The sequence below is a fragment of the Rousettus aegyptiacus genome, unplaced genomic scaffold (assembly GCF_014176215.1).
Source record: "Rousettus aegyptiacus isolate mRouAeg1 unplaced genomic scaffold, mRouAeg1.p scaffold_m13_p_4, whole genome shotgun sequence".
In the NCBI taxonomy this organism is placed as follows: domain Eukaryota; kingdom Metazoa; phylum Chordata; class Mammalia; order Chiroptera; family Pteropodidae; genus Rousettus; species Rousettus aegyptiacus.
Genome location: NW_023416307.1, coordinates 111,673,765 through 111,686,603, shown reverse-complemented (window position 1 = coordinate 111,686,603; position 12,839 = coordinate 111,673,765). Strand labels below are relative to the sequence as shown.

The 12,839-nt window shown below is 31.4% G+C and overlaps 1 protein-coding gene across 31 annotated transcripts in view; it reads left to right on the top strand.

Annotated features, from left to right (window-relative positions):
* LOC107503380 (sarcolemma associated protein) overlaps window positions 1-12,839 on the top strand; it is a 124,604-nt gene that overhangs the window by 62,481 nt on the left and 49,284 nt on the right. For 15 of the 31 annotated variants that reach the window (XM_016131566.2, XM_016131567.2, XM_016131553.2 and 12 more), the window contains 8 exons: window positions 1,555-1,617; window positions 4,623-4,718; window positions 4,977-5,048; window positions 6,362-6,502; window positions 7,524-7,661; window positions 8,735-8,903; window positions 8,991-9,041; window positions 9,550-9,600. In XM_016131566.2, the coding sequence (XP_015987052.1) occupies window positions 1,555-1,617; window positions 4,623-4,718; window positions 4,977-5,048; window positions 6,362-6,502; window positions 7,524-7,661; window positions 8,735-8,903; window positions 8,991-9,041; window positions 9,550-9,600 (781 nt within the window). The remainder of the gene's footprint in view (window positions 1-1,554; window positions 1,618-4,622; window positions 4,719-4,976; window positions 5,049-6,361; window positions 6,503-7,523; window positions 7,662-8,734; window positions 8,904-8,990; window positions 9,042-9,549; window positions 9,601-12,839) is intronic. The other 16 variants (XM_016131568.2, XM_016131557.2, XM_036219895.1 and 13 more) reach the window with 3 other exon arrangements.

Below are 12,839 nucleotides of genomic sequence, written 5' to 3'. Positions count from 1 at the left end.
GAAAAAGCCTTTATTATCTCAAGTAAATGGCTGACTGTGTAGACTGAGAGTACTTGTTTTGTGCCTAACTAGAGGTGAGAAGTGTTACTACTCTTTATTCTGAAATACATTCTTTCAAGAAATATTTATTAAAACTTTCTGCCTAGATAGTTCACTCAGCATATACCTGGAAAAAGCACAAAAATATGGTCTTGTAAAAATTGCTCTTTTATTGTCTTTGAAGATCAGTTTTAGCATCATTTGGTCAGAAACTTTGCAATAATTGTTAGGAAATATTTTTTCTTTTGTTCAGAAATAATGGTGTATAAAACCATAGATATCATTGCTAATAGCAAAAAAAAACAAAAAAACTTTTGTGTTTTTTAACATTAATGTGGATGTTGAGTTTTCTTAGTGTAATAACTAAATTATTGGGGAAAATATTTTGCTTTTTTTTCTCCATTTGGATAAAAAATGAAAACCTGCTTGAAACTGAAGTTCTCTGTTAGATTCCTGTTTTAGAAGTAAAAATTTAATCATTGACTTCAGCAATACTAATAATTATTTCAGAAGTAAATGATGACCTTGCTGCTTTAGAACTAACTTTAAAAAATAATGCCATCTCTCTGTCTTCTAGTTGGCATATTAATAAAGAGATACTTTCTGAGCTTAATCAAGAATGATGCTATTAATGATCATTAGTAACTAACAGTAATGATATGATCGTGACTAAGTTAAGGTATAAGGCTTGGTAGTAATAAGGATATGGGTAAATGTTACAACAACCTATTAGTGCCCTTCTTTTTTGTTGTTGGTCTTGTTTTGTTTTGTAATAATGCCATGATTTTATATTCCATACTTGAGAGAAACCTCATGAGATTTTTGTTCTTTTATTCTTGAGTTCTAAGCATTTGACTGTGGTTTGTAATATTTAAATACTGTATTTTTCCATCTTTTTCTTCTTAAAACCTACCTATAGTTTAAAGGGGGAAAAAAGACAAAACTATTTTTATTGCCTCTGGCCATTGGACACAGTATTATATTTCATGCCCTGCTTCTCCCCACACTCTTACATACAAATACCATTTTGAAGTCGGCTGCCTCTAAATCAATTGAGACTCGTTCACATATTGAAGAACCATTTCAAATATAATTTTGAAAGGAGAAAATGTAGATCTACTGATTTAGGAGGTATAATTTCTGGATTAAAAAAAGGCTGTATAGCCTTCTTGCTATATTATAAGTTTATGATTTGTTTTATTAAGGAATGTTTTCATGAATAGCACTTGTTTCATCACCCTGCTTATAAATCTCAAACTGGTCAGCATAATCGAATACCATTTACAAATTCTAGACATGGGGCAGAAATATTTTGAGAACTAAAGGAACTTGTTAATTTGAAAAAAATTTTGGTTAGGGTTAGAAAAAAAATTAATTAAAAAAAGAAAAGAATAATATTTATTTTGCATATTTCAGTAAATAGGCATTTCAAGGACTTGGCTATAATGTCTTAATATTAAATATTTAATATAAATATTTTGTGTGACTATTGACATTATGTCATTTTGTTTCTAGGTTGCTGCTAACACTCCAAGTATGTACTCTCAGGAACTATTCCAGCTTTCTCAGTATCTACAGGTAAAAGTAAATCTTGAGAATTATTAGTTTATGAAAGCAAAATTAAGCAACTTAGGTTTGATTTTGCTATTTCACGAATATATACTAAAGAAATATTGGTTGAATTCAAGTACAAAACAATTTAAAGAAAAAAAAAGTATTAAAAATAGGTTAAGAAAGGATAAAAAGATTCAGGATTGTTAAATCTAGAGAAGATAAGATTCTGTACAAGAGAAGTTTTTTTCTTTCAAATATGAGGAAGTTCAAAAATAGTTCTTTATCTATAGATGACTTTTAAATAAAATTAAACCTGGAGAGATTTGGTTACTTAATATGATAGTAATAGCAGATAATTATGTATAGTACTAATATGCCAGACTCTAGCACTTCACCTATATTAATTCATTTAATCCTCACAATTCTATAGCTGTGTACTTTATTTTCATTTTTATAGATGGAGTAACTGAGGGACAGGAAGATTAAATAATTTACACAATATCACACACCTAGTATGCTATAGAGCTGGAATTTGAATCCAGACAGTCAGACCTTAGAGTATCTACTCCTAATGACTATACTGTGCTGCTGGTTCTAAGAGAAGATTCCTTGATAAGATACTTACTTGGAATGGAATTTAATACTATATTTATAGAGCTCTATAAATCTCTAAAAAGGAAACAAGTGTTTTTTTTTTGTGGTTTTAATAGATTTAGGCTGGATTATAGTTCTTATTCTAGTGAAAGAGCATGGTTAAGGAAAACCCTGGCTCAGGAATTTGGAGATTGAGGTTTTTATCTTGGCTCTGCTATTCAATAAGTATTGTGACTGTGGGTGAGTCATTTTACATGAGCAGGTCTTCCAGTCACCTTTTGTTTAAAACAATAGAACCAAACCAATGATCCTAGGTTGCTACATTCTTCCCCTCCCCCCGCCCACACACATTCTTTTATAGGAATCAATCAGAGAAATTCTGTAAATATAAACAGAAAATTATCAATGTATCAGTCAAATCTAATCTTCCCCTGGGCATAATGTAATGGTGCATAGAAAAGCCTTACAGACTCAGTTTAGCAGAGTATTTAAAAGCATAGACTCTAGCCAGAATTCCCTGAACTTGATCTTTGGCTTTAACTTCCAACCTGTTGAGAAAATTGTTTAACCTTTTTGTGCCTCATTTTCTTCATCTGTAATATGGGAATAATAATAGCACTTGTCTCCCAGAATTGTGAAGAACAAATGAACTATATATATGTAAAGCACCTAAAACAATGCCTGGCACATGGAATGTATACCATAAATGTTAGCAGTTTACCATTCAGTAAGAAGGCACATTTATTGGTCTAGATCTATCTTAAATTTGGAGATGGAAGTAACTTTTGAGATTAATTTAATCTAACCTTCATTTTTCATATGAGAACTATAGGGCTCATTTCCCAATTAGTCATTGTGGACTGTGAATCTAATGCCCTGACTCAACTGCAGTACTTTCTCACTTTCTTGTCAGGTCTTTAAATAGTCATAGCAGGCATAATCTTTCACTGTTCTTTATATAATTCTTTGAGAGAAAATTTTACTGCACTGCCTTTTCTGTGTAAATCTTTTTGAATTGCTAAAATTCTAATGTAAATTATAAATCTTTTGAATAAAAAGTGGGGTAGATGCATTTCATGACTTAAAACTAAAAGCCTATTCCTGAAAGTGTTAGATTTCTGTTAGGATGTGGTTCGTGGAGTTATGAAACTCTAAATGGAATTGAGTAAAAAAAAAAAAAAAAAAGTGAAATTACACCATCTAGTGGAAGGAGTGGTTATTTGTGTGTTTTTTTTTTTTTTTAAATAAAACTTTTTGCAGCATGAGTGTAATTTCCCGAATATTGGGAATGTCCTAGAAGTTTAAAATAAACTTGGCAACTAGTCTCTTGTAAGCTTGTTTTAATCCTGATTCTGAGGCAGTATGCTTTTATTAGATTCCTTAATCTATACTTTTAGAGTTATATTGAAAAACAGTACCTCTTTCTAACTCTAATCATTATTTATCAAGGATATGGAAAACAAAAAGTGCATGCTTTAAACCTCAAGTACTGTATATGAGGCATATACTTCTCTATTAAGATGGCTCAGAGGTATTAGGGTAGTAAGTGTTCTTCTTTAGATAATGATAGAAATAGAAAAAAGAAAAATTTAAAGATGTACCAAATCCACAACTGAATGCTGTGTGAGCATTTTTACCTTGACTTTAAGTTGAAGGAGACCTTTTTAACAGCTATCAAATGTTAACAAGTGACCTGCAGATAAGGCTTTTCTCACCAGTGCCTTTCTCTGTAAAAATATTCCTCTGGAGCTGCCAAGTAATTATACAACTCTTCGATCCTTTAATTACATTGAAGTAGTACTTGGTGGACTCCTACTTACTTTAGCATATTTAATTGCTGCTAAATGGTATGCAGTCACAGAGAGAATCAGAACACCTGAAAATGTAGTAGACTATGTGAGTGAAGCAGTCTCTCTTTTTAAAAATAGTGTATGCACATTTATATATATAACATTTTAAAATGGAAAAATTAAGATATTTATTGTAGCTGTTATACCCGTCCAACTAAGCCATTAAGACATATTTGCTACCAACCAGATTGTTTGCCTTGATTGGGATGAGTTTGTTCTGAGATTGATTGATTGATTGATTGATTTCTATATAATGCAGGATTAAAATATTTGTTGGATTCTTCTAATATAGGTTTTTTTTTTTAACTTTTGTGAATTATGCATAAAAAGAAAACAAGATGACTTGTTTTCTGTTGTAGGGGAAGTTGCAGCTAGAACACCCCTTACAGCAGTTCTTACAGCCCAAGAAATGAGGTTAAAATGATGTGGCTTATATATATTTTACAAAGTAGATTTATTAAGTTTGAAAGTAAGATACCGAGCGAGATGTAATATGAGAGTATTTTCAGAATATGCAAAAAATTTATTGTTTTTCAAAGGAATCATGCTGAGTTCATTAGAATATCTTGTGATTTGTAATATTAGGAGGCCTTACATCGGGAACAGATGTTGGAACAGAAGTTAGCCACGCTTCAGAGGCTACTAGCCATCACCCAAGAGGCTTCCGATACCAGTTGGCAGGTATTCCAGTTGCCTTTTTATTCAAGAAGCATGTAAACATAGTTTAATATCCCTTCAATGTTGATTAAATTAAAACTAAAATTTCGTAGCGAAGACAGAGTTACTTCCTAATGAATAAATATTGAAAATGTAGCATTTTACACTGGATGTTGGTCAGTTTTATGATTTTCTATCTTTTTTTAGCAATAACAACCTTTTTGATATGTGTCATTTTTAATTGCTCTCGGGTTTTATTTATATTTAATTTTTACTCAACAGGCTTTAATAGATGAAGATAGACTGTTATCACGGTTAGAAGTTATGGGAAACCAATTACAGGCATGCTCCAAAGTAGGTATTAATCTCAAGTACATAAAGAAAAATGCATAGTGTTTTATGTAGCATCATTTCTTTGTCATTCTGAGTACATGCTAAAACACATCTTTTCACCTTCTTTTAAATCTTTTGTCATTATGGGAAATTTCAAACATATACGTAAGTAGAAAGAATTGTATAGTGAATATCCATATTCAACTCTTGTCTTTTTCCCATCATAGTTGATATTTGTTGGAGAATCTGGGTCATTTGTCCTCTAATTTCTCTCAATCTACATTGTTATTTAAACATTCTTCTAGCTTCTTATCCCACACCATAAATTGGTAATTTGGTCTATAGACTTGATCTGGTTTAGGTTCAATTTTCTTTTTTGCCAACCCACTTCATTTGTGGTATCACATACTTTGACCAGGAGGCACCATAATGTCTAGTTGTCTTTCTTTTGAGATAGTAGCAATCATTGATGATCCTTATCTAGATTCATTATTTCATTAACAGTTACAAAAATGGTGATTTTGTAATCCTATCATTCTTTCATTTATTAACTGGATTATTTCTATAAAGGGGAACTTCTCATAAACCATTTGGTTACACCAAGGTACATTTTCTTTAGGAAAAGCAGAATAAGTGATTTTCTCCCTTTATTTACTAGATTTCAAAATAATGAATTTGTTTCTTCTCATCCATCAAAGAACAACCTTGAACTATTTTTTCTTCTAACTTAGATTTAAATATATGTAATGTGTTTTGACTTATTACATTTGTTTTTCTTGATGCTCAAATTACCCTATCTTTGATCCAGGGGAACCTCCTCATGTTCGCACCTGAGTCCTTTCAATGGAACTTTAGCAGACTTTGATAGTTTCCTGCTGTTATATCAGACAAGATGTTCCCAGCTTATCTTGTACATTTCCTGTCTGAGACTTGGAATCAGCTTTTTTCCCCATTGTGCTATTCCTTTTGGTTTAACCATTGTTCTAAAACGCTTGGGCCTTTTGAGTGTAATAGATTATTTTTGCCCACAATTGTAAGTATTATGGCTTATAGAGAATATGAAAAATATGAGAGTTAATTCATTTTGTTCATTTAAGAGAAATTCTCAATTTCCTTTGATTTTTTTCTCTTGGAAGTGTGAATTAATGTATTTGTGGAGGCATAATTTACTAATGCACCTTTTAAATACAGTTTCAGTTAATACTCTACATCATTTATGTTTGGAGGTGCCCTAATATAGAATTCAAAGAGTATCATTACATGCTATTTTTCCAAATGATAAATACTGAAAAAAAAATAACTTGGCTATAATTACAAATATTTTTTAATTCTAGAATCAAACAGAAGATAGTTTACGGAAGGAACTCATAGCATTACAGGAGGATAAACACAACTATGAAACGACAGCCAAAGAGTCCCTGAGGCGGGTTCTTCAGGAGAAAATTGAAGTCGTTAGAAAACTTTCAGAAGTTGAGGTATTTTAGTTTAACAAATATTAAATAGTATGAGTTTTAAATTTTATCCTAAAATTACTAACATTTCAGGACATTTTAAATTTGGGTATTATTATAAGCTAGGAAATGTTTCCTGTCTGTCAAGTGGGAAGGAGCAGTATGCTGTTTTCATTGTCAGGAATTCTCAGCATTATTATGTGAGTTCTGGTGCTTATGGTCCCTAATCAGTGATTAAGGAAATAACAGCCTAAAAATCAGGGAATTACTATTTGCACTCTGCTTAGGATTCATCCTCCAACAATGGACCTATTTTTGCCATTTTTCCAGTTGAAGATAGTCAGTATAAAGCAGAGAATTTACACCAATTGTTCTTACTTAACTCATCCTCCGGAGAGGAAAACCACTGCATCTTAACTTTGGAAGTTCAAAGGGTAAATTATTTCTAAGGTCCTTTCTAAGCCTTTTACAAATAATCAAAATGTGATTTACATTGCTTTAAAAACAACCTGATCGATAGCATGGGTTATTCCCTTGAACCAATGCAAAATTACAGAAGTTATCTATTATTGGGTTTAGTTAAAATGCCCATTGTAAACTAAGTGGTAAATATACCTTAGTATAAAGATAAGTTTCTATAATGGCCCCATCTCATATGGGTGATTCACTGTCACATCATTGATGCAAGGAAAGAATGTTGTTAGTTGTCTTATAATATTCTTATTAAATTGATTGCTGGGTATTATTAAACTTGCTTTCAAGAGTTGATAGGCTTAAAATATCATCAAGACTAAATAAAAGTCATACTAAGTGGCCTTTAAAACTGTAATTATATAGCATCCTCTCCTCCATGTCCCTGTTTTTTTTTTTCCTTAGTTGTATTTTCTGTTTTAACGTGCACCTGAAGTAAATTGAATCCATAAGTTATTTAACTCAGACTTACGTAAAGTCCAGGGCAGATGTTGATTTAGAGCAACTGTTTTTATAAATTGAATTTAGAATGTGCATTTATTCTATATCAATTGCCTGTAAACTTGAATTGCAGCGAAGTCTGAGTAATACAGAAGATGAATGTACCCACCTGAAAGAAATGAATGAACGGACTCAGGAAGAATTAAGAGAATTAGCCAATAAATATAATGGAGCAGTTAATGAGATTAAAGATTTATCTGATAAATTAAAGGTATGTATTTACTCAGCGAGAAAGTTATTAAGTTAAATGTCCCTAACGCACTAGATAGCTTGAGTTTAGGTATTGCTAAATAGTAAAATTTGGTAATCGTTGAAATTTATAGTAAACATAAGGTGCTGGTATTCCATTTAGCCCAACCCCATTGCCATAGATAATTGGAAGTCTGTGAATGCTGACTTATTTCCTCTGAATGGAAATAGTACGATAGGCATCTTTTCATATATTAGAGGAAGTAGATAAAAATCAGCAAAATCCATGATATTCAGACTTTTTTTTTTTTTTTTTAACTTGAATCTGCTTATCTTTAGGTAGTCCCAAAGGCAGGGCCCTGATATGTTAGTGCTGAAACAAGCCTAAAGGGAACCTTGGAATGATCGATCTGCTTGAACCCTGCATTCTCCAACGATAATGTTGACTTTGCTTCAGCTGCAGCTCCCTGTAGCTATAGGACATTTAGGATAAATAAAGAGACCAGACCATATGTAATGGCAAACTGGTCCTTTAAAATGTTATAACAGAGTTTGTGAAGACCCATCTTTATATAATTTAAACCATAAATTGAATGGCTAAAAGGTACACATTTGTTAGAGAAGAAGAGAGCATGCCTCCCCTATGTGTGGATGGTTAGCCTATAATCGTTTTAAAGATTGGTGCTGTTAAAAGGAGGTCATTTTGAAAAATGCTTAATACCATCATTCCTTTAGCAAAACATTTTTTTTCCATTTCAGAATAAGTTATATTTTAGAACTTAGAAACTAAGTGAAACAATAGTAATTTCAGGAGAAAATCTTATTTCTCTTTTTTATAATGTGGAGTTTTTCATTTTGACTCCTTTATATGTATTGAGTCTGCTTGCTTGATACAATTTTTTCTTTCCTAAGTGATACGAAGGCATGACCCCAATGCAGATCACTTTTGACATCATTTTAATATCTACAAATATCTTCTAAAATATTGAATATTCTCCTTAGAAGTTTTGTGAATAAAAATAGTCCTGCTTTAGGCCTCTTAAAACAAGATAAGTTTTTATTAAATAACTGAATTTTCTATTTCTTTATCAACAGGTAGCAGAGGGAAAACAAGAGGAAATCCAACAGAAAGGACAAGCTGAGAAAAAAGAATTACAACATAAAATAGATGAAATGGAAGAAAAAGAACAGGAGCTCCAGGCAAAAATAGAAGCTTTACAGGCTGATAATGACTTCACCAATGAAAGGCTAACAGCTTTACAAGGTAAATTAGCTAACCCAGAAATCGATTTGATTTGATTTTTTTTCTTTTTACCTGTGAAATATCTTTTTCTTGGACTTTTATTTACAGTACGGTTAGAACATCTTCAGGAGAAAACTCTTAAAGAATGCAGCAGTTTAGGTAGGTGTCATCATATTTCTTATTTAAAGGTGAACTTTATCATTAAACTTTTGATGTTTACAGTAACATTGGGTACTTATATTCTTTAAGAGTGATGTTTTCATATTAGGTATAAAATAGCTGCACTTTCAGAAAATTTCCTTTAAAAATGTGCTTGGTTACCACCAGTGGGCACTATTGTTTAGTCTTTGAGATGAATGAAATTTCTGCATCTGAGACATTCTGCTTAGAAATGTTTAAATAAGAAAAATACATGAACAGTAGGATTACCCCCCCATACACACTTTTTTGAGGTTCATTGGAAGACCAGCTACTATTATAGCGGTTGTAATCTTTTCTCTGAGTTAAGAGAAGATGGCAAGTTGAACCTTCTTGTAAAAAATAAACTTAAAGAATCCTTATACAGTCTTAATGTAAGTAGGCATACAAAATGTCATAGTTATACTTGAGACTAGTTTTAAAGTAATACTTTCTTTGATCAGGCAATGATATACTGTCTTAATCCTAGGGATACAAGTTGATGACTTCTTACCTAAAATAAATGGGAGCACAGAAAAAGGTAGTGTAAAAAACTTAAATATTTTTCTTTCATGATATCCTTTTACTATTTAAGCAGGGTAGAGAGGTCAGGGTTTTGAGGTTTTAAGTGTTTGGAATGAAAATCATGCTGTTCATAGGACATTGGGTCCCTTTGTTTTGTAATTCTTAAGGCCATAATCTATTTTTAGATATCCTTTGTTATATGGAAATTTCAATTCAGAAGATTTGAGAGCAATTTAGCTTTTCCCCCACTTTATTTTTCCAAGAACTATACTATAATCTTCTTCCATAAACACTGCTTACTGTGGATAATTAGCCCCGTTTTTAACATTTATGCCTCAGTCATGAGCTTACTTAACAGCCCATTAAGCTCTTGAACATGTCATAGAAACTGCTTTCTTTATCCTTCTGTCTCATAGATCAGAAAAAACAGGATCAGTCATTTCTGCCATCTGAAAAATCCATTATTGTTCTTGGTAATATGACCCTTTTTTCTAGATAGCTTAGATTATCTCTTGCCAAAAATCTATAGACACTATTGATTTTCCTACTACTCCATGGAGTACTTTTTACCCAATGGCTTCTAAATTGCTACAGTCATTATGATCCTTACATATTCTTCCCATCTCCATCCATCCCACATTAATTGAGCAACAACTATGTGCCAGATTCTGCATTAGATGCTTGGAGTATAGAATGAATGAAGCTGTTTTCTGCATTTGCAAATTTCTATGCTTTCATCTCAGTTTTTATATAGAAGTTAATGGAAGATATCAAGATTGATACCCAGAACTTCATATTAAATATTTTTTTCATGTATCAGGTGATATCTTTATAGCTTTTGGGCAGCAACCAAACTTAGATAAAGTTAGGAGGAACTTTTTGTTCGTTTTTGTTTGGTCAGTTTGTTTTGAATTAAGTACTGGCAAAATAAGCTCAGGTAATCATCTATATATATGTAAGCTGCAAGGTCAAGACCTAATATTGAATATATAGTAAACTGTGAAACTAAATTTTTAAAAAGTTTCATTAATCATTGTTATTTGACTATTCTTTATGCTTTATAAAATACATCAACATTTAAAAATTACAGTTTGAGTTTCAACTTGAGAATTTTTAAAGGTGTAGTTTATATTCATTGTATCACTATTACTAATTTCTGTTTATTAAATATATTTAGCAAACATATGTAAAATGGCTTAATGCTAATCTTCTAAAAGCTTATCATCCTCAATTTATGATTTCTGTTGTTACTGTCTTTTTTTTTCCTCTGGCATGAATACTTTTTATTCAATCCATCACCCTTTTAACTTAAGCATGCATTTATTAATATTAGTGTTAACTCAAGCTGGTAACATTTTTTTCCTTTAGTTAAGAGAATTCTTTTATATATACCGAACTATCTTTATACTAGTTAGAGTTTTCAAATTACTGCTTAAAATATTTTTTTCCCAATTTCAATAGATGTGTATGAGAATGGCTGTAGACAACTCATTGATTTAAGACTAAATAAGATATTTTGAATACTTTAAGGTATTCCTTACTATAATTATTTTTCCCTTGCTGGTGTGTTTATTTTTTGAGTGGTGATAAGTTGACTAGTGTGAGAGTGACTAATAGGAGATTTGACTTTGGGTGGTAAACACACAATATACAGATGATACATTATTGAATTGTACACTTGAAACCTATATAATTTTATTAACCAATGTCACCTCAATCAATTTAATTTAAAAAAAGAATATCTTTAAAGAAACTGAGTAGTAAATATCTGGATATGCACAAAAGCTTCATTACACTAGACTCAGAGTGAATTTGGATTGAATATGGTGGATCTATTCTGAATCATTTGTTATTTGAGATATAATAATAAACCAATTATTAAGTATTTTAATATTATCAAAGTTTATAGCCATAATGGACTATCAGATATGATTTTAACTAAAATTACTCTTTAAATGGTAGAAAGAGAACCAAGTATAATTATAAGAGAATATTTCAAAAATATTTCAAAAATTTCAAAAATATCTGGAGATTAAAACTTCTCCAGTAAACCCTATTTTTGAAATTACTTATATCTAACATAGCTGCTATAAGCACAGGTGTATACTGTAAATTTTAAATCTTGTCTAATAAGCACAATTTGAATATATTTTAGAGGATATAGAAAAATGCTGCCTAATAGAAATAGTAGGAGAGCCACATACATAATTTAAAAAATTTTTTGTCACTACATTAAAAATATAAAAAGAAACAGGTAAAATTCTAGTAATTATTTTAAAAGATACAGTTACTTTTTTACAGTTATTGGGGTGACATTGGTTAATAAAATCAAATAAGTTTCAAATGTACAATTCAATAATATATCAACTGTGTATTACATTGTGTGTTCATCAGACAAAGTCCAATTTCCTTCCGTTAATTTCCTTCCAAAGTTAAATATTAGACCCCTTTTACCCCTGTCTACCTCTACCCTCCCCTACTTTCCTCTGGTAACCACTAATCCACTGTTCATGTCCCTGAGTCTCTATTTGTCATGTTTGTTTGTTGCTTTCCATTTTATATCCCACATATGAGTGAAATCATATGATTCTCAACTTTTTGTCTCACTTATTTTTCTTAGCATGGTAATCTCAGGATCCATCCATGTTGTTGCAAATGGCAGTATTTCATCTTTTCTTATGGCTGAGTAATATTCCATTGTATATATGTACCACATCTTCTTTATCCAATCATCTCTCAATGGACATTTTGGTTGTTTCCATGTCTTGGCCACTGTGGACAATGCTGCTGTGAACATCGGGGTGCATATATCTTTGCGGATAAATGTTTTCAAGTTTTTTTGAGTAAATCCCTAGAAGAGGGATTGCTGGGTTATATGATAATTCTACACTTAGTTGTTTGAGGCACCTCCTTACTGTTTTCCATAGTGATTGTATCGGTTCGTATTCCTACCAGCAGTGTGCGAAGGTCATCCCTTTTCCTCCACAATCTCTCTAACACTTGTTATTATTTGTCCTGTTGACGATAGCTATTCTAACAGATGTGAGGTATCTCATTGTGATTTTTATTTGCATTTCCCTAATAGCTACCGAAGTTAAGCATCTTTTCATATGTCTTTTGGCCATTTGGATGTCTTCTTGAGAAAAGTATCTGTTCAGGTCCTCTGCCCATTTTGTAACAGGATTAATAAAAAAATTAATTTATCCTACTATATCCAAAATATTATTTTAACATGTAGTCAGTATTAAATGATTA